The sequence below is a fragment of the Passer domesticus genome, chromosome 1, assembly GCF_036417665.1.
Source record: "Passer domesticus isolate bPasDom1 chromosome 1, bPasDom1.hap1, whole genome shotgun sequence".
NCBI lineage: Eukaryota > Metazoa > Chordata > Aves > Passeriformes > Passeridae > Passer > Passer domesticus.
Genome location: NC_087474.1, coordinates 21562370 through 21589538, shown reverse-complemented (window position 1 = coordinate 21589538; position 27169 = coordinate 21562370). Strand labels below are relative to the sequence as shown.

Below are 27169 nucleotides of genomic sequence, written 5' to 3'. Positions count from 1 at the left end.
AGGGCAGGGCAGGGCAGGGCAGGCCCGGGCCGGGCCGGGCAGGGCAGGGCTCGGGCCAGCACCGGGGCCGGGGATGCCGCTGCCCGCGGCGGAGCTCACCTGGGCGCCGTCCGTGCGCCTCTCGCCGCCGCTGCGAGCGGCCCCGAGGGCGGGGGAGCGGGAGGCCGCCCGCGGGCCCGGGGGCTCGGTGGCGGCCAGCCCGGCCATGGCGGCTCCGCGCGGCGGCAGCGCGGCCCCGCCGTTGCCATGGGAGCGGCGCGGCGCCGAGGCCCGGCCCGGCCCGGCCCTCCTGCCGCCTTGCCCTGCCACAGCTCTGCCGCCACCCTCACTGTGACACCCTCCTGCACCCGGCCAGAAAAGGCACTTCGTGGGCTGCTCGCTGTGAACGCGAGCTCGGCGAGAAAACCATTTCTCCAAGCCGTCCGGGGCAGAGGCTCGGCGGCACCCGCATGCTGGGCAGCTGGAAGGGAGGAGGCCGGTGGGTCCATCATGAAAAACCCTCAATGGGACGCCAGCATGACAAACCCGGGACAGGAAAGCACTGCCTGGGATAGCCTGGCAGAAGGGAAAAGGGCGAAAGCAACCTTTTCTCTGCATAGACTGATACAAAAAAAAAAAAAAAAAAAAAAAAACAAAAACTAAAAGCCGGGACAGAAGGGTGAGGGGATGTAGGTATCTTCTACTTGCAAACAGCGAGCAGATGTTTGAGGTTTAGTCGACAGCTGAGATTCAAGGACAACACAGCGCTTGGTGTGCTCACAGGTACTCTACTGGACTGCTCACTTTAGCTGCCATTCCTAGAATATGGACACACTTTGGGCAGTTTTCACACGTGTCACGTTGGATATGCACGTATCCCGAGTCTGAGTGCAGGCACTCCTGATGCTCAATGATACCTCGGTTTTTATTGACAAATAATTAACTACAGTGATTCCAAACAAATATTTGAATATGTGAATAAATCTATTAAATGCTAACATATCTGGAGATTTAAACAGCTAACTTTTATGAAAAGAAGTGACTGGTAACAATCAAGAAAGATAACTTTATGGCTCCAACTATAACCAACACAGTCCTTATTTTCATTTTTCCCAGCTTGCAGGCTACACCTCTCCCATTTCATACTTGCCTTCTGCAAAAATAAGGTGTATCTCACATATGCTATAGAGTTCTCTATCCATCAAAGAGAAAATGCACACTATTGTGTATTTGTGTACACACGGAAATGCTCATGCACACTCTGCATTTAGTAGAAATTCATCTTGTATGCAACTCCAAAATGATGGCAAAATTATAGCCTAGCATAGTATAGGAGTCTGAATTTAGAAAATGCAATGGCCCCTTTGACATCCATAACATCCTGAGCTGTGATCATAGAACACAGGTCATACAAAGGCAGGACCTGTGGCACATTTATAAAGTGCCCTCACATGAAGTGACAGTGAGGTTGCCAGCCTTGGAGCTGGTGGTTTGACAATCAGTTCATGAACACACATCTCTCCATTACTATAACCACTTTACTGGCCCTTCCATATTCTGCTTAAGTATTTATTTCTGTGAACATTCTGTTTGGTATCAGGGCTTACACTGGATGGAACAAGATTTTCTATTAACCATCTGAGATTAATTGTGCTGACAATGCTTATATGTCTACAGGTGTTTAGCTGAAAAAGCTGGTTTATATATATATTTTTTCTCTTGGTGCCCAGATAGGAACTGAAGTTGTATGTATTCAAAGTTTCAAAGCTTGTATTTAAAAACCTGCTTACATATATTTCTGTTTTAACCTAAGTGATTACAAGTATGGTTGCTCCATGTTTTGAATGACAAATGTATAGCGAATATACCTAAATTGGGCAACTTAGTCTGTAAATTATAAGCTTAAGTCACATGGCACTTGTTGGCTCACTGTTCCAAAGATCATATTGCAAAGCTCCATTTGCTCACTGTGCATCTCCTTCAAAATGAAGCTTTTAAAATTTAGGATGAATGCTACATTATGCAAGTTCAACTACAGTGATTCTGCTGCCCTTGGCGAATGGCAAATGCCCATCTTCAAAATCATGCAATCAACTGTGATAATATTTACTCATAAGCCAAACAGGCTTATATTGTATTTTTATCACATCTACCTCTTCCATTGGTAATGAAAATATTCCATACACCAAGGCCTTACTTATGAGAGTGTTGAATTCTAAGTCTTACAAATGCTAAGAAATATGTTAAAAACATATACTTGATGTAAAGAGGATTTCTGTTTTGACTGAGGACCAAATATTTTGGTGTAAAGACAAGAGTTCAGCAAACTTTATTCTTGAGGTGAAACTTAAATTTCTTAAAACCACAGCACTCTGTGTGTAGGACACAGCTGCGTGTTAGATCAAGGTTACATATCTAGGTCTGCCATTAATCTCCTGTTGACTTTGCTGATTTATTTCCTCTAGCACTCAGTATTCGCTGTTTTACAAAATAAGTTGTGAGCTTTTAAGGGACTATTATTCAGTGTATACCTTTCATGTGCTGAAACGGGGGGTCTTCAGCTCCTAGTCAAGTGATGTCCTTTTCTTGGCTATATTCAACATGTAGATTCTGTCCAAAGCTACTTGCACTCTTTATCAAATATGACACTGAGGTCTTTAAAGTACAGAAATTAGAGTATTTTTAAGATTGTTTCTAAGTCTGACCCCCTGACTTCCTTTTCATTCTCCTTTCCTTTTTTTGGGTTTTTTTTTTTTTTTGGTCTGTCCTGACAGATGTTCTATGTTTGATATTCACAGAATAAAAGGAAAAGACCTTTGAAGTGGCTGGCAGTAGACTCAACCTTAAACCCATCAAGTCAACAGAGCTTACAACATCTGGATGTACCTGTCTGTACTATTAAAATACAGTGCTGGGATAATGGGGTGGTATGGAATTGAGGGGAACTTTCACTGATCTTTATTACTGTAAGGAAACACAGTAAATCACAGGACACAGAACTTACACTCCTGTACAGTACAAGGTAAGGCTGGAGAAGGGTGTAAGTTTGGGGACCCAGCTGCTGGCATAATATCAACATTTAGTAGAACAAGCACTGAAATATAGAAAAATGGGAATTTTAAAAAATAAAAGCCAAGAAAACAAAGACTTCAAGTTCCAAAATGTTACTGTAAGGTTAGGCACAGCACAAACCAATATTAAATGTTCTGAATTTTAAAAACACCTATATTCCATTTGGGAGTCTGGGAAGGCTATGTAACCTAATGTGACAGCAATGGAAATGCTGCTAGCTCCACTGACCCATGCATCTTTACTTCTCTGAACTCAGAACAGTTTATGCTGCTGATGGACAGCTAAGCAGCATTGTATCTCTCATGTACTGTTTTCCTCTTGTGCTGCAATAAGCCTCTTAGAAAAAAAGTTACATATTTCCAAAAGTGCAGGACTGCAAAGTGCTTCACCTGTTTGCTTCATTTGAAGAGTAATTCCGTTTCATACACACAACAGGACACTTGGCAAACATACTTGGTGCCTAGCAATTTCATCATGGCCAAACGTTTTGTTGAATGAAAAGTGGACTGAATATCAGCTGACAGTACTGTAGTGTTCTCTCTTGTTCTGAAAGCATGGAGAGTATCTTAGAACAGGAAAAGGGATATAGCTATCCAGTGTGTCTGTGTGAAAAAGCTGAAATCCAGAAAAAGAAATTAACTGCCCTTAGAATATTTTTATGAACTCACATTCAATTTTTATCTCTCAGAGGAAATGTTGATCAGAGCACCCATGAATCGGAAGGAAACACAAGCTAAAATTTATTCTGCATAAGCACAGAAGAAAAGCAAAATACCTTACACTGATTTTTTATTGATTTTTGTGTAAAACACAGTCTATGGAAAAATAGATAAGAGCATTACTAATAATTTATAATAGCCCTGTTCATAGAGACAGCACAAACAGTCTGACAAACACAACTACAAAGAGAATATTACACATGGGAGACATATTATGCTTACTGTAACACACTGCCAACAAGGCATGAGAAACAATATATAATGACAGAGATCATTGTTCAAATCAGTTAAACGTGTCACTTATTTTAAAGGCTGTAATCTAATTAATTCAAGCAGTATCATATGGTGATACACTATCAGTACTGCAACATTATTCATTATATTGACAGAAAATACTACAGGATCAACAGCAAAGAAATCAAAACCTTGTGTATTAAGAGATGTACTGTCTGCAAGGAACTATGAATATGCATTCATTACCACTGCATATGTGAAAATATTACACTGAAAAATTCAACCTATCTAATTTTTATGCACCTGATATATCTAACTTTAGGAGGAAAGCTGTTTCCTAACTATATTCATATCTGTGAAATTTATTGCCACTGGGGAACTCATTGCCTTATATTAATTAACTATTTCCTTTAATGCCAGTTGGGCAGCTAATACCATACAGACACAAACATAAAGACACACTATTTTATAGGCAATTAATGCCAAATAAAAATATTCTTGGCACATCATATAATTTACAATGTTGGAACAAAAAATTAAATGTGGCAACAATTCACAGTAACCATTACCACAAGCTAAAGAACTTGCAAAACAACTACAAAATAATTAATCTCTAATTAACTCAAAAACTCTAAATAATTCAAGAACATGTGCACTTAATTAACTTGTACATAGTTGCAACAGCTCATAGAATTTTAAGATAAAATTAAAGACACATGGAACTGTGATAGAACTCTGTTTTAGACAGTGTTAAGAAAGAACACCTTAATATCCATACAAAACAAATAACCTGTTGCTAAATACATTTTATAATACGAGGTCTCCATTTTATAATACGTGTACAATTCTGTATCACATATTAAGCACTATTTTTAAAACTGTACAATAATTAAGAGAAATTAGGCTTATTTCATTACTTATTTTCATTAGGCAGTTAAGCAATTTATATAAAGCTACACAAAAATAATTTTATAGCGGGCTATTCCTCAAAATATGTATTTATTCTCCTAAGTAACTAAGATGCCTAATTTAGTTGTTTGCATTTAGGCAATCTAAACTAAAGAATTAGCCTCAGGTATTTTTCCAATGAGAAGTCCTATGGTGAGTTTATAGAAATCAATGTGTTTGGTCACATGAATAAAGATCCCTTGTGGGACCCCTTGTGGATATAAAGTTTGCTAAGTGCATGAGCATTGTTTACCTTCAGGCTTAACAGTGTCTTGTTAGAATGAATTGGTCCTTAAAGAACACTACAAAATATTAAAGAAGAAGTCAACATGCTATTCAGGTTAGAAGTAAATACATGGCCTAACAGGAAACAATATGTCACTTTTGTAGCACAAATATTTCACAAAATGCCTTCATACAGTTGATCTAAAAATATTGTCTATTTATTAATACTTCAATGTTTCAACCTTTCAAGTAACATATAAAATTAAAACACATTTTTAATTTTCTATACACAATCTGGAAATAGGAATGACTCATCATTACTCTCTCCAGACATCTTTGGCAGTTTAAAATTTAGCAGTTTAATAATTGTTGAAGAAATTTAATGATGAAGTAACTTTTTGCATAGGAAAGAGGGCCAATACATTTCTGCATATACTGTCAGTGGATGCATTACAGTACAGTATCTATGGACTTTGACAGTAATTTTTAGTTAGTACAATATCATAGTTCTGCAACATTATCACTATTGCATCAAAATAATTAAGTAATTGTAGGGAACATGAATATTAACTACATATTCTACAGAAATGTAAAATTGCCATAAAATAATAGCAGCATATTTAATTTTCAAATGTAGTCAGACTGTCAACAGTAATACTTTCTGCCTAAATCTGTTCAGAGGTATGAAATTCTACTCTCAGTTATACCAGCCCATTCTAGTGATTTTAGTTAGGTTTCATGTGCAGGACTGGGGTAGAATGTAAAGTGGTATTTATCCCATTAAAATTATCCAAGATTTGATATGTTCTAGAATTTTAAAATTTAATTTTATTTAAAGGAATGAAGCACAATGCTTCAACCTTGTGTGGTTTCACTCTGCAATAATGGAATAGGAAACAGTCCAGGACATTAAATTCTGCAAGCCTTTTAAGAAATATACACCTTTTGGACTGCCATTACAGACAAAGTGAAGTTGTAATTGTTATTTGTTTTTCATTTTTATGTGAAAATCTCATTTGTAGTACTTTAGGCTCCTGTCTGTCTTTAGCAACAACAGGGTTTTCACTTAACGTCTACAATGTTTGATAAAAAAGTATTTTACTTGTATATCACCACCAGTATCACTGAAACAGCTGCATGTTGGAGGAGGAATAATAGAATAAATACCCTGAAACAAACTTATTTGGTTTTGGAAAAAAGAAAGAATGCAAACATTTATTTACTTGATAGATTTATTGAACCTTTTTTTCGTCATTTTTCTGTAAAAAAATAGGAAAGTTTCAAAATTTCTAAATTGTTTGAAAAATTTTTGGAGAATTCAAGTATTAAATACAGTAATCCAGAGGCAGCACCTGTCTCAAATAAATCCAAAATTTTTGATTTCCAAGAGGCTGAGAAGTTGTGTTATGAAAAAATCACTGGACACCTGTTTTCTTTTTTAGAAGCATCTACCACTTGTCAGCTACTGGAGACAAGTCTCAAAGACCTTTAGCCTGACAAATTATAGCTGTTATTATAATTTATTTTTCCAAAAATGGTGAAATAAAATTATTTTCCTTCCAACTGACTCCTCACCAAGGCTTAAAAAAGAGGATAAATCTGAGCTTTCCAACTGCTTGAAATTGAAAATTTGTGAACTAAAATGAAGTAGCAAATATCTGTTGACCCACATAACAGGTTTTTTTTCAAAAAATGTATTCACAAACCTCCATTTTCAAGAATCCATTGGCCTCTCATTTAATACAAAACATGTCTAAAGACATATGAACATACTTCTGCAAGTATTTCTGAAAAAACATTATGCAAGTATTTTATTTTTCATTTCTGGATTTGAACATGCTTAAAATGAAAGGAAGTTCAACTGTCTCTCATTTTGCAACAAACACAGATATACACAGGTTGATCTGTAAGTTTGGGGAATTTGGATACTAGAATAAAAATAAAATTGTTTAGATATTGAATTTTAAATTAATTTAAGAACAACTAACATGAATTCTTTAGGCTTAGGTTGGCATAACTGGGGGCAGAGTTTGATTCTAGAATTTTCTTTTTCGTTGAGCCTCTTCCTTTCATTACAAGCAGAGGTAATGAGACTTACAGAACCAGTGATGTTTAAGGATAAATTCAAGCTTAATTCTATATATTTCTGATATATGATAGGACAAATCCTTTCAAAGCAATGAATAATAGGAGAAGGTTCAGCTAAGAAAATTAGAGATTTTAAACAGTGCAAATATAGGTAAGAAAATATATAATTTAATACAAGAAAATTAGGACCAAATACACAATCTGATTCACTGAAATAGAAGTTCTGCTAATTAAGCAGTAGCAGCCTGAAGGTATGAGTTGAGTTTGGTTGTTTTCTTAGAGAAGTGTAATTATTACTCACACAGCAGTAGTAAGAAGTAATTGTGAACGTTATTTAGAATCAAACAGCAAATGCATATGTCAAGGTTTAGAGATTTTTAAGTATAATAACAATAATTTGGCTTCTCAAAACTTCAGGCATATCCCAGAGACACTTGTAAAAGTTAAACCTTTATATAAAAATAGAAGATTGGATTTGCACAAAAAGATACTAAGAATTTAAGACACAATCTGGGAAATTCATATGTAATAACTGAAACTCCAGTGTAGACACATACAGAACATGAGTATTGTGATACTTCCAGTATATTGGAAGTTTCATAGTGGAAATGGATTTTTATTGTTGCTGAATTCTCAGCTTTTCTTTTTGTTTTAAAATATTTCCACATATTTCAAAGTCATTAAAAAAATCAAAAACTAGTTTACACACATATCTTTCTATAAATGTATAGCACTGTTTTGAATCTTCATTATATGATGTATGGAAATAAAGAGATGACAAAGGTCTAAAATCCTACTTAATACTTTGAAAAAAGATGGTTTAGTACAATACCCTTTGCTTACAAGATGTACAGTCACACCATAATTGAGACTGGGTTTGCATATTCAAATCATGTAATGGTGTAAAACCACACACAAATAAATATACTGTACATGTGCAATACACTTGACCAAGTGCAAGGTGCTGCACCTGGGCTGGGGTCACCCCCAGTATCAGCACAGGCTGGGGATGAAGGGATTGAGAGCAGCCCTGCCCAGAAGGAGCTGGGGGTGCTGGTGGATGAGAGGCTGGACATGGCCCAGCCGTGTGCACTCGGAGCCCAGAGAGCCAAACGTGCCCTGGGCTGCACCAAGAGCAGCGTGGGCAGCAGGGCAGGGAGGTTTTGTCCCTCTGCTCTGGGGAGAGAGACCCCACCTGGAACACGGCACCCAGCTCTGGGGTCCCAGCACAGGAAGGACATGGACCTGTTGCAGTGGGTCCAGAGCAGGGCCACTGAGATGGTCAGAGTGCTGGGGAGCCTCTCCTGTGAGGAAAGGTGGAGAGAATTGGGTTTGTGCAGCCTGGAAGGGGTGGCTGAGGGGTGACCTAATTGCAGCTTTCCAATACCTGAAGGGAGCCTACAAGAGAGCTGGAGAGGGCAATGGCATGTAGTGACAGGACAAGGGGGAATGGCTATAAACTAAATGAGAGTCTGTTTAGATTTAGATTTTTGGAGAAAATTCTTTACTGTGAGGGTGGTGAGGCACTAGCACAGGTTGTCCAGAGAAGTTGTGGATGTCCCATGCCTGGGAGTGTTCAAGGCCAGGTTGGATGGGGCTTGGAGCAACCTGGTCAAGTGAAAGTTGTCAAGGCCCATGAGAGGGGCATTGGAACTGGCTGATCTTTAAGGTTCCTTCCAACTCAAACCATTCTGTGATCATTACAAATTAATTAGTCTCAAACTGTAGTTATTTCTTAAATAATTTACTTTATATTCTGAACTCATTAACCCAGGAAAGTGGTTTTAATAGAAGAAACACTGCCCAGAAAATGTCATATTAATAAACAGCACTCTGACACATATGCTCTAAGTAAAAAAAAAAAACTGTTAAGCCTGGGTCTAATAAAATACTATTCTGATTAACTGTGCAAAAGAACATTTTTTTTTTTAATTTCATAATCATCTGCCCTCTGTAATCCAAAAGAAAAATATTTTTGTATTTATCAGAAGTAGTCGTCTTCTAGTTATAAACTTCTCATAATTTGGTTAAGAGCTTGTACTATATGTCAAGCAAGAGACTTTACAAAGACTCCTACTTAACTAAACTCCTAAAAATGCAAGTTTATGACAAAAAAACAAAAGCCCAAACATGTACAGTGTTAACAAATATCATCACATTACAGTTATCCTTTCTGGAGAGAGATGTGGAACAGACCCACTTACTTCTTCTATAACATGGCTTTTCTCCCATCCTCTTCGAATTCTCCTCAGTTTCCTACTTACACACGGCATAAGTAAGATGATTTTACCTAGAATTACAATGGAAGGCAGAACAAGGGCAAGAACAAAATTTGGTGGTGTATAAAATCTGTAATACTCTTCTTCAAAAGCTCTCTTCCATCCATAAATCAGTACATGGAAAGTACTTATAAGCAGAGCAATGTATCCAAGTGTAGACTGTTAAGAAAGAGAAAACAGGAAAAAAAAAAAGATATAATAGCACTTGGTCCTTCACCTGACAGCTCTAATACATTTTTTGGATTATTTTAACATTTCTATTAGACATCAAGTTAAAATCTCTTACCTATTCACTACATTAAGTTAGCAATATATGGTCTTAAGTTAACATTCCGAAATTTACAGTCTGAACTGAGCACTGATTTTCAGAGTAACATCTACAGGCCTTAGTCAAAGCTGAAATGATGTCTGCCCAAATTCTAAGTAATGGAAGCCAACTTCAGATAGGTATGCCAATAAGAAACAATTCCGGAGTAGTTCCTAGAACAACATCCATTGTGATTGGAAATTAAGTATCCTATTTTTTAATTACGAGGACAGATCACTTCCAAGATTCCTTATTATGGAACAATGCAGTTCTGTTGGAACAGATTTGGGCCTAAACTTGCATATTTTTATCACTTTGAGATGCACAGCTTACTTCTGCCTCACAAAGGTCTAAATCCACTTGTCTGATTTTAGCATAAACCATCCCTTTTACCTTCTTCTTCAGTTGTTGCTGACTGGTCAATGGGAATATCTGAACTGCAGGGCATAACAGCACAAAGCAGTGCTGCAGTCTACCATAAACTGGCAGTGCTGGATAAGAGGTGAAAGAGAGGGTTCCCACAGCAGCCTGCAGAGGAAGGACCTCTCAGCACATAAATCTAGAGCTTGCCACAGAAGGTGGTGAAAACAGGGGTCACCCAGCAGTTCTGTGAATCCGCCTTTTTAAGGTCCCTGTAGCTGTAATGCTTCACAGATTTGACAATGCATCAATTTAACTTTCCCAAACTATGACAAAAGAAGTCTACTATGCTTTGACTTCTGGTGATGATCAAATGAAGAAAAACTCTTTCTGACCAAAACTGATGTAATGACTAACTTGCTTGGGAAACATTTGTAGAAAATCATTGAAACAGGGAATGAGCATTAAGAAAGGTAACTGGCTACCAAGGTATGGTCTAATTCCAGCAAACAGACAAGCAAAGAAAAATGCAGCCTAAGGGTCTATAATAAGTAGTGAAAGAATTAATTCCTTCTACTTCAAGATTAAGCATCTTCTAAAGCAAGAAGAATGTCTGAGCTAATACTATTTGCAAGGATTCACAGGTATAATGGTATAAAAGGAAAATATTTCTATGAATTTCTTGGGATTGATTGCTATCCTGTTTTTTTGACTTTCCAATATTTATGTATCTTTTTTTGCTAATGGTTTCAGGGACGTTTTGTTAATCTTTAGATATGCTGCATACTTTTTCTTAAAAAAAACACCAAAACTGTTCCCAAAATATCCCATAGTAAACAGAACATTTAGACAAACACTTGAGGATATGAAAATGGCGTATGTGGTATCTGAACAGAACTTCTGGTAAGAAATTTGGACAGCAAACAATACAATCAAACCTGATATTTTAATATGTTGTTGCAGGTTTTTGTTGGTATGACTGTCTTGAATTCATTGTTATATTACTGGCAGCAGGGAGAAGGGCACAAGTGAATCATATCCCTCATTTCTTCATCAGGATTACTGATGAGAAATATAACAATTCTTGAAAATAGAAACAGAAGGGAAATATTATACATTAATTTCCAATTATTTTATTTTAGTGCTTATTTTAATTCCATTTGCAAGCTATAGTTTTGAGACACCTATATGTGTCTATCTAATGGTCAAAATGGAAACCAAGAAGTACATCCAGTATATTTTAAGCTAACAACAAAAGGACAAGAAAAACGTACTATGCCCTTTCATTAAGTTCTTTTTTTCTTGCCCTGTGAAAAGTTGCTTCTCTGAAGTGTTGGTAGAGCATGTGCTAGTGTGTACCACACAATTTCAACCACACCTCTAAAAAACTAACAAAGACATTGCTATAGCTTTGTCAGCTAACAATGTCAGCTATGTTCTTCATCTGGGCCCTTAATTATCATTACCAGGCTCCAGATGATAATTCCCTTAAGAGCAGAGGACTTCTGAAAGCAGCAAGAAGAAATACTGTTTCTTCACTGGTAAATTCACGTTGAACAGTACAGTGAGCAGCAAAATAATTTGTAATTTCTGGCAACCCTCTGCCTGGGCTTTAGGATGGCTGCTGGGAAAAGTGGAAGAGTATCTTTGGCTGCTTTGTGTTCTTATCTTCCATAATACTGTGTTTCCTGAAAGCTGAGTAATAGTTTAGCACATTTCCTATAGACTCCCAAAACCTTTAGCTTTTCTCTACGTCCTCCCTGTTTTGTTTCTTTTCCTTCCCGATCAAAGTCTGCTTTTAGTGAGTACGGGAGATTTCCAGCCAAGGCTACTGATAAATTGGACAAACTGGTATTGTTTGAGAAAGGAACCAACAAAAGTGAGAGGAGCAGGAAAGATGAAAGAGAAAAACCTCTAAAATGTTACCAGCAAGATGTATGTATTTAGAGACAAAAATGTGCTGTGATCCAAATCCGCTTCAGGAATTTCCACACTCGCAATAGTTGAGTAGTTCCAAGCAATTTATATATACAAAATATATTTTCTAAATTCAACATTTATGCAATGTTATACTTCAAGATATACTGCAGATTCTCTGTGTAACAGGCTTTTGTTAAACTTAAAAACTGTTTGTAGTAACTTCTGACTGCAATCTTACCCATAAACTTGCTAAATACTCAGGCCCCAGTTTACCTTACTCTGGGGAAAAGGATCCTATTCTTGTGGGAGAACTAAGGCAGGGCAACCTTTCCTCAAAGTGTATGCATAAGAAATATTTTACTCACACTGCCTCCAAAACACTTTAGGATTGGGCTAGCAGAGAAAAGGAGTATCTACAAAAAAGTCAGCTTCCCACCACTCAAATGGCAGATCTGTGTTGTTTTTTGCTAAAAACATGAAGCTCAGCTTTCAATACAAGTCTGTTCTGTCCCTTGCCATTTTAAATGATGGAGTTTGTACTTGAAGTCTTAGACTGAAAACAGAAGTAGCAGTCATTTATGTTTACATTATATATTTACAGTTTAACTTTCCTCACTGGACTGAAAGACCCAATGCAGGATAGCTTGCAGACAATATTCTCCATTTCCTTGTATTTTATGTGAACAGTCAAGGACTGGTTTCAATAAATGTCTTTTTTTCTGTTTGTGTGTTGGTTTAAGCTGTTTATTCTGCCTGCTCTGACAAAATGTGAATTCTTTTGTATTTCTTTTCCATGTCTTCCTTTGCTCTTTATCCAAATATATTTAAATGAGAAAAAGAAGAATACTAAAATGGCATTTAAGAAAATTGATGCATTAGTTTATCAGCCCCAGCTTTCTTCTCAGCTTTTCTTGTGTTGATTTTCTCAGTAAACTTAAGCTCTGGGTTCCATTAACGTGACTGCGAAGGTTCACACTAAGTTTCAGTCATCTAGGATCTCCTACTGAGAAAACTTCATCACTGTCTTATTCTGTGGCTCCTCTGTCTGGATGCTATGAGTGTTTCTCTCCAAATCATGATGAAGTAATCAGACTTTTGTTTTGTACAATGGTCAACTCTGTACTGTAGCAATTCCTCTTTTCTGCTGGTTTCTTAGCTCCTTTTAGGACTGACACAGTAATTTCCTTTTGCATTATTAAACCTTCTCATATCTCACTCTGTTCATATGCATACTATAAGTGAAGCCTGCACTACTTGTCCTCTCTTTTTCCCTTGATGAAGCAGGCTGGAATTTTTGGAGCTGCTGACACCTGTGTTTGAAACCAGACTAGGTAGGATGGAGGCATCTCCAAAAGAATTTGGGATATCAAAGACAGCAATTACTTCTTTGAAAAATATTGACAACTGGTTTAGAGTATTAGGAAGACTGTGTTCAAAGACTGTTTGAACTGCTGCAGGTTGCGGAGATGCTGGTTAGGGCTTGTTCTACTGGAACAAGGCTAGTCTATACTGTACATTTTAATAAACTCAGATTTTCCTAGTAGGACTCAAGACTGAGTATGTTCTAGTGGTAAAACTATTTAGAAGAGGCCACACCCTTATTTTTGATGAAACTGTATTTACTAAGATGAGCAAGCAAGAATGTGTTGTTCTCAGTGGGAAGTGCTGAGCTGGGACACTGTCTGAGTGTGCTGACCAACTAATTCTTCATCTGTCAGATGCGTAACAAGTCCAGCAGCTGCCATGGCAAACCATCTGAGATTCAGGAATAAAACTAGAGAAATACTGCTTTTCCCAGCTGAAGAGAAAAGCAGCAATGGGATGATAGGTTAGTAGTTTTGCTGTTTATTCCCCTGACATAGAAAAGATTGAAAATTTTAAGTTTAATTTTCCTTCACCGAACTGAACTACAGTAGAAGAAAAACACAGAAGAGAGTAAGTATTATAATGTTTTATCTGTTTTCCTGGATACTGGGAACAGTGAAACTTATACAGAAATACAGACTCCTTTTACTCTAGTAAGCAATCACTGAAAGTCTGTTTTCTGATTGAAGAGAGAAAGAAGATTTTTTTTGATAAGTAACTAAATGGAGAATAACTTACATCCTGAGAATTAATGACAAAGTAAATATTAACTTTAAGGAAATTTTTAGTAGTTCAGTACTTTTGTGATTAAGAATTGCAAATGATCATAGTTCATTATCAATACCAGTTATCTTCTGCATATAATACATTATGAACTGTAACATATATCCCAAGCAAACAACTTATTCCCAAACAAGTTCCTCAAAATACTGACAGATGGGTCATTAAAGTTCATAATTATTTAGATTTGGAACTATTTTGACTTAATTTACAGTGGAAATAACTGCAGTAAATATGCAGTTGTAGATACATCATTGTGATTATTGTGTGGGTTTTGACTCAGTCACACAAGGCTGAAATTTCGAAATATGAGTAAGGAAAAATAAGACAAAAATGCTGGTTTTGTGGCTGAAAGTTATTACTGGAAAAAGGCATAATGCCACTCACAAGTGAATACATATTTTTCCCTTTTACACTAATGTTTTATATCACCCAACAGCAGTACTATTGTCCCCACACAGAGAACTCCAGATGGCAGAGATGTTGTAACAATACACTTGAGTATTTAGTCTCTCTGAAGGCTTAAAGCCATGACCATAAATAAGCAGTTCTGTCAGGGTAACTCCACTTTGAAAAACTTTTCAGCAAACTTTTTGTAGGTCTACCTGCAGTTTTCCAGTAATGGAAATCACTCATCAGAAATCAGAAGCAAACAAAAAGACATTACAGACAGATGTCAAACAACTACAGCCTTTGAAGTGTTCCCCACCACTCTCTTTAAAATATCTGCAAATTATGAAGCGCAACCCAAGCCGTGAACTTTAAAGTCAGTGCCCACATTCTGAAATGAACAGGGCTCAGAATTAGGCAATATTATTAGGCTAAGCTGAAAAAAATGTTAATCAGAAAAGACTGAGCTAAGACTATAGTACTAAAGCCAAAGTCAGAAAACAAAACATAACAAACCCTAAAACTGTGCACACTTAGGAATTTTCACCCAATTGAATCCTAGTAAAATTTCTTATATCTGACTGCTACCTAAAACCACTGTCACTTATGTTTAGGGCAAGTATTGAGCTAGCTGTTCATTAAAGCCAGTGTTTCTCAGTATTTTATGCTGGTTAGATTTGCATGTTCTAGGTATTTACCTGAGGAAGGAAGACAGCAGATGGTGTGCCAAGGCCTTGAAAAGCCTCTGACTTTAATAAGCAAAGCTCTGTACTTTACTAGTGGGTATTTTCAGCTAATGGGAATAATACAGTTGAGATCTGTGTCAAGTCCCACAGTGGACAGAAAGTAAAACTTAACCAATGGCACTATGGCTGTCAGAGGGTTATGGAATAAAAATCTTGCAGGGCAAATTAAGTCTTCATTTTTAACATTTTTAGCTGTGTGCATCTACCTATACAAGTATCTCATCAGTATCACTGCATTTAGCAGGTTTGTCCAAATTTATCTAATTTGAATTTAGCAAGTTTTAAGAACAGAAAAGGAATAGATTAGTAATCATTTTGTCTTAGCTATGTTGGTTATTTAAGATCAAGAAGCATAAAATGAAAAGTCCTGTTCTACACTCATTAAATGCTTAATGTGCCTTCATGGTAACATATTTGCTAAGTAATTATTTTTATTGAATTACCAGAGACAGAGAAAAAAAGGCTCTTGTCACATTGCAAGGAGCTTTTGTTTATGATGTTGATCATGAATGTGATGAAGGAATTCTTGTTAACACCAAAACCCCCTTATAAAAAAGTAACACACCTGAATAAAACTGAACTCCCTCCAGTTTAAGGCACTGTTTACTGAAGGGATGGAAGTTACTGCCAGCAAGGAAAGCAATCCAAGACTCATTATTCCAAAGGAGATATACATTTCAATTCGCCACACTTCTTCCTCATTCCAAGAATTTTCAACATTTGCGTGAACCTGATGAAAGAGCAGAAGGGATGAACTTTAGAAGAAAGAACATTAAAAATACCAACAGAAGTTATTTTGCTGACTTAATGTTCACAGTCACAGGACAACTATAAAATGTGGTCAAATGTTCCAGAGGCTTCCTCATGCCTTGGAGAAAAACAACTATTTCTTTACTGCTGGTATTGTCTTTTGCTAGATTAAAAATATGTTAAACATGGAAATTTTAGATGAGATGCTAAAAGAAAAATATAACATTATATACCATTTACAACAATACTGTTATTAAATCAGGTAATTCTGCACATTCTCATACACTGTAGAACAGGAGATGTGTTCTTCAGACACTCCAGACTTAAATTCTGTAACATAAGTTGAATAAACCTGCAATTCCTTTTTTAGTTTAGAAATTAGATTTTAGACTTTTTAATTACATTTAGAAATAGCTTAGCAGCATTTCCTTCAGCTTTTCTGTGCTGAATCCAGGCTTGCTTTTCTCTTTCACTATTGCCATCGGATTTTTCCACGATGGTTCTCACTGGACAGTTTTATCAGAAAAAAATGAACAATTCAGGACCTTAACAACCAAGAAACTTAGATATTAAATTCTTTTTCCATTTCCAGGTTAACTATTGCAATATGACGTGTCTTGAAAAAGGTGCACCAGAAATATTAGCAAGTGAAAGTTTTACAGTATCATTAAAACTAAGATAAATTCTTAGTAAAAGTACCAGTGAATCCTTTAATATTACTAATTTTAAGTTTGAATTACGGTTTCTTGCTGCCTATTACAGTTTTGCTCTTCCCTTCAGTCTTTGATGCTAGCTCTTTTAGTGATACTCCCTGTTAATTTGTTACATTTTATTTTATTTCCTTATTTGGTTTTCCTCTCTGTTCTACCACTTCTCTCTTTCCTACAGATTTTATGTGGTGAATGGCAATACTGTTTTTCAGGCAATACTGCTTTTCTGCCACTTTAAAGGTTACAATAAGCTGTCTGACTAACAGACAGCAGCATCAGACTCTCTTCTAGAGGATGAAAGATTTGTTGGAGAACATTTCAAGGTTATGCAAGATCAATTGTTCCCAGAAACTGAGTCGATTTCTATTGCCTGCAATAGATGATGTCCACAGAATTTTAAAAGAATAAAATATTTTTAGCATTGGTCCAAAATGTTGCAAAATATCAGCAGCATCTTTTTTTCCTTTTTGGAACACAGAAGTATCTGTAAGCATGATTACAGTACTGGCCCTTATACTTTTCATATCTGTAAATGCACTTATGATATACATACTTCCCCTATGTGTTAAGTATACATAGAAAGGAACATACCTCAGAATCTTCCTGCTGTTGCTCTTATCCTATCCTACATTCTTCTTGTGTACATTGCTATCAGGAATATCAGTGGGACATGTCCTTGATTCCAGCTGGATATGTCCTTGATTCCCCCTACCACACAAATTTGACTGCAGATTGACCCACAAGATGAGCAAAATGCACAGATATTTCTTTTAGTCTCCTTATCTGGCACCACCTATGCATAAGATAACCCACAACTTTTGTGCCAAAAGCGGTAGAACAGATTAAGAACAACCCAATCATTGTATTGAGGAGCCATATGCACCCAGCCAAGGAATTTTTAGCTTATTGAACTAAATACTGTCTTACCTGTTGATAGGCCACGTTGAGGAACAAGTAGCGCTCTGATCTCCTCATAGGCAAGCAGAGGCTGTACACCACGTGCACGGTAGCAAAGAAAAAGCTGAGCAGTCCAAGCTGCTTTCGACACTGGAGCCAGTTGTCCAGCCAGGGAGGAAAGCGCCGGTACTTAGTGCCAGAGTAAAGCTGATAAGCAGCTGCAATAAGTCCTGATAAATATACTAGAGAAAGCAAAGTGATAGCAACAATCGGCAGGGTCTTGTTCACAATCTCAATGGGAATCTTGTAAAAGTCGCTTTGCTGATTTCTCATGTACGGGTGGATGACATCTCTGACAAAGGAATAGATGAAGAAAAATGTTGCCAGGCTAATGGCAATCAGTACAGGCCCCTTCCACAGGGTGAACAGTCGCAGAGGCAGGTTTTCAATCTCCCTTGAAGATGACAATGCCCCCAAATCAATAGGAATGAAACTGAGCTGACGGGCAAGCTCGATAACTTGATGGCGTGCCTGAACATTGTTACTGCATATATAGACCTGTTGGGAGAGTCAGGGAATTGTCTGTAGTCAGAGAAAAAGACTCAAAGGTAAACAAAACACCAGCAAAATCCACCAAAAACCTTAAGCGCTTCAAAATCAAAACCACAACACAACTGCTAAAACTGTACACTTTATCCCAGCTTATATCGCCAACATGACAATAAAAGCACACAAAAATCTAGCCAAAGTGCAAACATGCACATTGATTTAGCAACAGAGTAATCAAAACAAAATTGGCTTTTTCTTGGATTTAATAATGGGGAATGTCTTGGTAATCTGTACACTGAAAGCTGTATTACCAAAATGTCTACAGGACTAGACTAACTTGAAGATACAGCTAAAAGCATTGAAGACAAACCAAAATCTCTCAAAAATACAAGAATCTTGAACAATGACCCTTAAACAACTTTAGCATCCACAGACTGAGAAGTAGTGAACAGTGTAACCTCCGTGGGTAACAATTTTAATCTTATTTCACAAGCCAGACTTCCACAGATTCCAGATTTGAGTATTTAAGAGAAAAGACAAAAACTAGCAGCCAAATAAGAACTTATTCTAAAGGCCAGTTTATTACACAGTGAAAGAAGTGTACTGCTACAAAGTACTTCAAGGTTCCATTAAAATTTACAATGGGCTATAGTTTGCCCAACACTATTTGCTGACCATCTGCATTGAAGAAAATATGATCTGTTTTGAAGTGAATTAGTATTGTGCTACTCTGAAAGGGGATAAAAGAAGCATGGTGAAGTTATTTTTTAGATTATGTTAATTCCATATCAATTGCATTTCATTTAAATCTACCTGAAGTGCCAGAAAACTGAATTTAGTCTCCAACAGTCATGTTACATCAGTTATTTCTTATGTATTTCTCAGATTTCATAAAGCTTTGAAGGACTGGATGCTTGCACAGCCTTAAATCCTTTACATCACTTCAGCAAAACATGAAAAACATAAAGGTGCATTTTCTATACACAGGATAGATTTGCAGAACATCCTGGGAAGGAATTTGAACATGATGTTCCCAAGCAGCCCTGGATCAAATAAATGATCACTTAGAAACATATGTGCCTCCTTCTGTTCCCATATTTATGACTTTGGGTCACTCTAGAAGCTAGGTAATGTCTTTCAATCACTTTGCTAATACATTGAATGCAAGCACCTTTTAGAACAGCTGATTCTCAACCTCTGGGATTGCGACCTGAGATTTCTGTGCATCTCTGTCAATAGTTCACCCCAATGCTGCCATTAAAATGCACTGGCAAAGACTGTCTCTACCCTTGTATAAAGCATAAGGAAACACATGAACATATTTCCTATGGAAAACACCAAGACTCAACTCTTCTCTGTCTGTAGTCACCAAAAGGTCAGTTGTTTATTCCTAGTTAGTATCCACATTTCCTCTGCAGTCTTTAAAGACAAACAGGCAACAAGGAAAAAACTGGACCACTTACTTTACTTGTCTTACAGTGGGATGAATTAAACTCTGAGGGTTTTATTGGCTACTAAAACATAAGCTAAAGGTCCAGCATTTTAGGCATGTTAAGTCAGGGAATGTAAGCCTCATGAGCTCTGGCTGTTACACTCAGTTCCTGTCATTTTCATCTTACAAATAAGTTAAATTAATACAAATAAAAGCATTTACCTGTCTGCTGGCATCCTTTGGTCCTAACTGTAGTGACCACGCTGAAATGACATTGAATCCTTTGACAATTAGGGAATCAGGAAAAAGTGATGCCAAATACTCTGCATTGGAGTCTGGATATTGGTCTACTCTTGTATTATTGCTGACATCAATCAAAATTTTACCAGCAAGTAAATGTTTGAGATCCCACAAAGAGGTGTAATGTTCTCTGTGTATGGCTACAAAAATGATGTTTGTTTTAGCTACTGCATCTTCATGGTGAGTGACATCAACAACATGGGGAAAGAAGTCAGCAGCATGTTTAGGGTTTCTGCTCCCTACGACCACATGGTACCCACATCTGATAAGTCTGATTGTCAATGACTTAGCAAAGTCTCCACTTCCAATGATGCCTATTGTGACCTTACTGGCATCCTTGATGCCATTGGCAGCATGTGGTAGAAAAGTTTCATTGAGGTTCTTGGGACTCCCCATCATAGAGATTGATTCCATTCTTCCAAGACACCAAACCTACAGTAATTTCTGTAGAGGAAAAAAAAAAAGGAAAGAGAAGAAAAGAAAAAAATGAAGGAAGAATCAGCATCATACAATTTTATGAGACCTCAAAATCCGTTAATACCTCTGGAAGCAAAACCTTTGGTTCTAAGTTTCCTATTATATTTTTTCCTTAATCAAGTATGTGCTAACCAATTTTGTCTTGCAGTATGTCACCAACAGAAGGAGAAACAAGCAACATAAAGTACTTCACCACTTCAATAATAGTTATTTAAGTGAACAACAGTTTTTTCATCTTCTATTTCTTACCTTCCACTGCCCTTGAGAATACTGGCCCACAATATAACTTTGCACTGGCCTGTGATCAGCAGGAGATCAACGAGTACATGGAAGTTGAATTCCATTAAAAGTTTATGCAGGTTATTATTGTGATATCCTTTCCTGTCCATGAAGAAGGAGATGCAAAAGCCTCAAACATACAAATGTCATGACACCATGACAAACAGCCATCTGATACACTTACCTGTCAGCCTGGAAAATGGGCTGCCTGTGTGGATCCAATGGCAGAAACAACAAAGAAATTTATCAAGACCTAGTTGTGAGATCACTAATGACATTTTTAGGTCAGACTGCTTGGTCTGGCCATGGATGTATAAGGATTAACTGCGGATGCAAGGGTAAAGGATTCAAGGCCATGAGTCACAAATATGCTTAACACAATTTTCTATCCAGGCAAGTAAAATAAATCCTGGAGACAAACACATGAGACAGCCTTCCATAGAAAGCTAATGGCAGGAAGAGACAGATTTCACCCAATAATAAAAGGGAAGATAATTTTGGGACTCAAATTCAGTGTAGTAAGGCATGTTTTGAAGAAGAACAGAAGCTAAGGCTCACAGGAAAGTAATATAAATACTGCTATGTCCTTGGTGACAGAACTGCAATAAAGCACTAAGAAAGACATTAAAACCAACAAAACTATGCTCAGGAGGGAAGTCTGCACACGATACCACAGTTATGACCTAGGTGGTTCTGCATCGCTGGCAGAGGTTGACCCTGGCTGGAGGCCAGGTGTCCAAAAAGGTGCTGCTCTATCACTCCTCAGCTGGGCTCAAGAGTTGAGATAAGGACAGGGAGAGATCACTCACTAATTACCACCAGAGGCAAACCCGACTCTACTTGGGGAAATTAACTGACTTTATTACCAATCAAAATCAGAGCAGGATAATGAGAAGTAAAACAAATGCTAAAGAAACACCTTCCCCTCACCCCAGTAAGCTTCTTTCTAGGCTTAACTTTATTCCCAATTCTCTGCCTCCTCCCCCTGTGCAGCACAGGGAGACAGGGAATGGATGTTACGGTCAGTTCATTGCATGCTGTTTCTGCTGCTCCTTCCTCCTCAGGGAGAGGAATCGTCCTTCTGCACCAGCATGAGGTTCCTCCCATAGGAGAGTCCTCTACATACTTCTCCAGTGTGAGCCTTCCCACAGGCTACAGTTCTTCACAAACCCTCCAGTGAGGGTCCCTTCCACAGAATGCAATCCTTCAGGAACAGGCTGCTGCAGTGTGGGTCCCCATGGGGTCACAAGCCCTACCAGAAAACTTGCTCCAATGTGGGCTCCTCTCTCCACAGGTCCGTGCCAGGAGCCTGCTCCACCCCTTCTCATGGGGTCACAGCCTCCTCTCAGGCATCCACCTACACTGGTGTGGGGCTCCTCCCTGGGCTGCAAGTGGATCTCTGCAGAGGGACAGCTGCCTCACCATGGCCTGCACCACAGGCTGCAGGGGAATGTCTACTCCAGTGCTCAGGGCACCTCCTTCTTCTTCTTCACTGGCCATGGTGTCTACGTAAGTTATTTCTCTCCTATGTTCTCATCCTTTGTTCTGCAGCTGCAATTACTTTTCCCCCCCCCTTTTTACCTACATTACTGAGAGGTAACAGCCATTGCTGCTGGGCTGCCCTGGTGAGCAATGATCCATCCCAGACCCAGCTGACACTGGCCCCATTAGACACAGGGAAGGATTCCTGCAGCTTCTCAGAGAAACCACCCCTACAGCACTCCTCCCCATCCTGCTACCAAAGTCTCACCAGGCAAAGCCAATATAATTGTAGGAATTACATTGGAATATAATTCCAACAGGAATAAAGTCTGAAAATTAAGGAAGCAATGAGAAGAGGCAAAAAGAAGGAGCAAAAAGAAACCACAAGGTTGCTGTCTTGGGAGCAGTGAACAACAGACCACACAGAACCTTTTCCTGAGCTACTATCCAAGAGCTGATATGATGGTAATTAACCATCAGTGGAGCACATTAACCAGCCATTGGCTAGTAATACAGCATGTGTGGTGAACAACCTCCCACAATTAAAAGCAGCTTTGTGTTTCAGAAATTAGAGGAAGCTACTAGAAGAATGGGTACTTTTTAATTTCAGCTTTGGGAAGAAGGTACAAACTCACCAAAACTGGACTCAGAAGTTAAAGACAGAAAGCAGTATGTGAAAGTGACCACAAAGTTAGTATTCAAAGAAAAGATTCTAACAGTGAATCCTTCTGGCAGAGCACAAAGATTTTTATGCATGCACTCAAAAAAGCATGGACTTTTTCCTTACCATGTGACCTGAAATGTATTTAACACATGACCAAACTACCAGTATTTCCTGTGTCAGGACGGGTTGGCACCCAGGAACATGAGAATATCTAATGAGATAAGAGATGTAAGTGGATATGACAGAACATGTATGCTTTCACCATGTGATTACAGCAGCCCATTTCAGTTCATACCATGTAACCAGAATGTGCTGCAAAACTTTGAGATTCAAAGGGAACCACCACAAGGAAATGGGCTACCTGTACCATTTAACCATGCTGCAGCCTACTTTCAGTTTTAGTCCAAAGGATCCTGGGGAGAGTGGGCACACAGGACTTGGACATGATGAATTACTCTGGTGAGCTGAATTTGGCCTGCTGGCCAAAGTTTCTCACTGCCTGTTCTAAGGAAAATACAGTGGGAGTAACAGAATCAAACTAACAGACTTCATAAAAAACCTCAGGGAACAAGCTGACTTGACTTTTAGACAAGTGATCTAAGAGATGTACAAGAGCAGAGTGCCAGCAGTTACTGAAAGGGACTATATTAAATGCACATCTGTAATTCAGAGGCAAGAGTGTATAACTGCAACAGGAGAGCTTTCCTGACCTGAAAAATCACACAAGATTGAAAAAATAAAATGTTGTGTGCATGGCTAAGGAGCATATAAAAAGACAAAGACTATAAAAAGATAAAGAAATGGTGCCATCATGTAGGGATAAAATCAGAACAAGGAAGGTACAGAAATGAGTTTGTAACTAGTGAAGAAGATAAATGGCAACAAGTAAAAGTTCCATAAATACAGTAAAAAAACCCAAAAGACAGAAGGCAAGGTTTATAACTTCAGAGGAAAAGGAACAAGTTATAACTCATACTATTGTTAAATGTCTTCTTTATTTCAGCCCTCAGCAGAAAAGTAAGCTGTGAATAGGTATTTAAAGAAATTCCTTCTACAGGGAGACAGACAGTGAGGTCAAAGTGGAAAAGGTAACTTAAGAGTAAAGGATAAACTTAAAGATAAGATAAAGATTTTCAAGTCAGCAGACAATTATGAAATCAGCCCTTGATGCTTAAAATGCTGACCAAAGTGACATCTTCAGAACTAAAGAGATGACGAGACAGGCAGACTAGCACATATTGCTGAAGGAAGGGAGGACGACTAAGGAAAACAAAGACTTGTTAGCTTAACTTCAGACCCTGGACAGATTTTCCATCAAGTTATTGTGCAATCAATTAGTAAATAAATGGGAAGCAGATGATAAGAAGCAGCTGAGATGGGTTGTTCAGGAAGAGATTTCAACAAAACCAACCTTCTTTTACGAACTAACTAATTTCAGAGTTATAAAAAATAATAAAAGTGACATAGATTTGACATATGCTCTTAAATTAGCTAACAGAACATCACAGACCTATGTCAGCCAGATGGTGACACACGTGAAAAACTGCTTCTGGAAAAGTAACTACGGGAGGAGAGCACCGAACCAACGCAAGCCGGGCCACTGTCGGGGTGAGCCCCCGCTCGGGCGGGCACTTACGGGGCGCGGGGCTGGCGGGGGGCCGGGCGCGGGCCGGTGCCCCCGGGCGGGCTGGCGGGCGGCAGCGCGGCGCGGAGATCCAGCCCGGAGCAGCTCGGCGGGGCCCCGGTCCGGGCCGGCATCTCCAGCTGCAACGACAACACCGCCCGTGACAGGAGCGGCGGCCCCACGGCCCGCCGGGCACGGCCGGGGCAGCGCTGCCAGGCCCGCCCGCCGCGGGGCGGGGGCTCGCCGGCCCCGCCAGGTACCGGAGCGCCCCCAAGGCTGCCCGAGGCCGGGCCGCACCGCTCCGTGGGGCGCCGGCACCGCCAGAGCCTGCCCGGAGACCGGGGCAGCCGCGGCGCAGCAGCTGCAGCAGGGAGAGCCCCGCGCCCGGCAGGGATGGGCCCGTCCCGCCCCGGCCCGGCCCCAGCGCCGCTCACCTCCGCCCGCCCGCCAGGAGCACCGCGCCGCCGCCGCTCCTCCTCGCACTCGGGCCCGCAGTGCCGGGCGGGCGGGGAGGCGGCGCCTCTGCTGCCGCTGCGACCGCCCCCTGCGGCCGCTCCGACACCGCCGGACCGCGGCCGGGCGGCTCCGGGGGCGTGGGGGCCTTGCTGGGTGATAGTTGGTCATGAGCTGGCAGTGTGTCCGTGCGGTCAGGAGGGCCAGTGGTGTCCTGGGGTGCATTGGGAAGCGTGTGGCCAGCAGGTGGTCGTACCCCTCGGTTCGGCCCTGATGAGGCCACTTCTGGAGTGCTGGGTCCATTCTGGGCTCATCAGTGCAAGAAAAGCTACTGGGGAGGGTCCAAGGGGCAGAACAAAGATGATGAGGGATCTGGAGCATCTCTCTTATGAGGAGAGACTGCGGGAGCTTGGCCTGTTTAGTCTGGAGAAGAGAAGACTGAGGGACAATGCATATAAATATCTCAAAGATAGGTGTCAAGAGGGTGGTGCCAGGTTCTTTTCAGTGGTGCCCAGCAACAAGGAGCAATTGCCATAAACCAAAACTGAAAAATTTCCACCAGAACATGAGCTAAAACTCCTTCACATTGAGGGTGGCAGAGCACTGGAACTGGCTGCCCAGGGAGGTTGTGGAGCCTGCCTCTGATACATTCAATACCCACCTGGATGCTTTCCTGTGTAACTGCTCCAGCTTACCCTGCCTTGACAGGCATTGGTTAGATGATGTCCAGAGGTCCCCTCCAACCATAACAATTCTGTGTTTCTGTGATCTGTGACAGCACAGGGAGTTGGTGTAGAGAAAGTGGGCTGTGGATGGCCCTGCAGTGCCCTCAGCTTTGGCCACTGTCACTGTGCTCCAGCCCCAGCCCCTCTGGCCTGCGCAACACCCCCAGCACAGGCAGACCTGGACCTGGGGGCTGCTGGCACAGGAGCAGCGGTGAGCAACTGGCCTGTCCTCAGCTGAACTCATGGTCTGGAGGGCGGAACGTGCCTCCCAGGCCCTGCCCCACCTTAGCTGCCCTGGCCCAAGCTGTTCTTCAGCAGGAACTTGTCACCAGATGCCTTTCCTTATCCTCTCCTGGCAGAAGGGTACTGCTGCAACCTGTGCCAGCTGCAGGGCTGTGGAATTGTACCATCACATGTCACAGAATGTCAGGGTTGGAAGGGACCCTTAAAGGTCACAGAGTCCAACACCCTTGCAATGACCATGAACATCTTCCACTAGATCTGGTTGTTCAGAGCTCTGTCCAGCCTGATTGAGTATTTCCAATGATGGGGCACCCACCACCTCTCTGGGCAACCTACTCCTGCATTTCACCACCTTTCTCATAAAAATTGATTCTGAGGGGGTGTTGGGTGTCCCTGCAGCCCGGAACAGCTTCCCAGGTTTGGTTAGTGGGGAGGTCACTCCCCATGTTTGCTGTGTGCCCAGTATACTCTGTGTAGATGGGAGTTTTGCTCTCATTTCAGTGTTACTCAAAATAAGAAACATACAGATCAGCCACATAAAAGCAAAGCTGAGCACCAAGATCCGAATTCTATCTTGTTTGATATGGAAATTTCCAGTTGAAAACAAATGGAGCTTTTCCCAGAAAAAGCATAGCTTCTGGTTTTAACATCTTCTGATTTACCTAATAAATTCTACCTTTCATTAGGCTGTGTTGTATATGTAACAAGGTATAATCCTCAATTCTTTGTTTTTAATGCATTTCAAACTGACCAATCCATATGAAAATGTGTCTCTCATGTTGCAGCAAAAACTGATGAATGTACAGGTGATTGAAAAGAAACCATGTGATGACACTTAAACACTGAAGGTGACAGTTTTAATCTTTTGTGTGTGCATGCTGACTTATTTCTATAATGTATTAACCAAGGACTTCAGCAAAATTAACCACACAATCAATATGAACATTTGTTTCCACATATAATCCTGACAACCACGCTGTAGAATTTGAAAATATGATTGTGACACTTTTCTGTTGTAGTTCAGAAGCCATTCATTACCCTCCCCAATTATTAAATAATTAACTTTCTTGATGTTGAAAACATATATTTTAAAAGTATTTTTTCATTTGGTAAACAGGTGCATAGAAATTGTATTGCTTGATTTTCCAAACTGCATTTTCAGCTCCCAGACA

General features: G+C 39.7%; 2 protein-coding genes and 1 long non-coding RNA gene across 11 annotated transcripts in view; 1 reads left to right on the top strand and 2 right to left on the bottom strand.

Moving 5' to 3' along the window:
• LOC135294346 (GTP-binding protein 10-like) overlaps nt 1-238 on the bottom strand; it is a 54760-nt gene extending 54522 nt beyond the window's left edge. For all 4 annotated transcript variants that reach the window (XR_010356478.1, XM_064409475.1, XM_064409509.1 and 1 more), the window contains exon 1: nt 100-238. Coding sequence is in view for 3 of the 4 variants with exons in the window: in XM_064409475.1 (XP_064265545.1) it covers nt 100-207 (108 nt within the window). In the remaining variant the exon portion in view is untranslated. The remainder of the gene's footprint in view (nt 1-99) is intronic.
• A 250-nt stretch (nt 239-488) lies between these two features.
• Nucleotides 489-23189, top strand: LOC135294416 (uncharacterized). 2 transcript variants are annotated; one of them, XR_010356518.1, is made up of 5 exons: nt 489-762; nt 2778-3001; nt 13850-14066; nt 22101-22315; nt 22609-23189. It is a non-coding gene; the product is annotated as an uncharacterized LOC135294416 (long non-coding RNA). The 2 variants fall into 2 exon arrangements; XR_010356517.1 differs by lacking the exons at nt 13850-14066; nt 22101-22315; nt 22609-23189 and having other exon boundaries at nt 2778-4525.
• STEAP2 (STEAP2 metalloreductase) lies at nt 9028-26150 on the bottom strand. 5 transcript variants are annotated; one of them, XM_064409564.1, is made up of 6 exons: nt 26039-26150; nt 25691-25798; nt 19973-20494; nt 17800-18327; nt 15978-16142; nt 9028-9703 (listed from the first exon to the last, which is right to left on the bottom strand). In XM_064409564.1, exons 3-6 carry the CDS (start codon nt 20462-20464, stop codon nt 9419-9421), a joined length of 1470 nt encoding a protein of 489 aa, XP_064265634.1. In that variant the 5' UTR covers nt 20465-20494; nt 25691-25798; nt 26039-26150; the 3' UTR covers nt 9028-9418. The 5 variants fall into 5 exon arrangements, with proteins under 5 accessions (XP_064265634.1, XP_064265640.1, XP_064265620.1 ...); XM_064409570.1 differs by lacking the exons at nt 25691-25798; nt 26039-26150 and adding exons at nt 24589-24716; nt 25011-25031; XM_064409550.1 differs by lacking the exons at nt 25691-25798; nt 26039-26150 and adding an exon at nt 25011-25100.
• Nucleotides 26151-27169: the final 1019 nt, after the last annotated feature.

Excerpts from the sequence above, each read along its gene's own strand:
- STEAP2 (XM_064409564.1), bottom strand. The coding sequence starts at position 20,464 with ATGGAATCAATCTCTATGATGGGGAGTCCCAAGAACCTCAATGAAACT. Across the intron at positions 18,328-19,972 it reads CAAAGGATGCCAGCAGACAG|GTCTATATATGCAGTAACAA; the intron begins GTAAATGCTTTT and ends CTCTCCCAACAG. Across the intron at positions 9,704-15,977 it reads GGGAGTTCAGTTTTATTCAG|TCTACACTTGGATACATTGC; the intron begins GTGTGTTACTTT and ends CTTTCTTAACAG.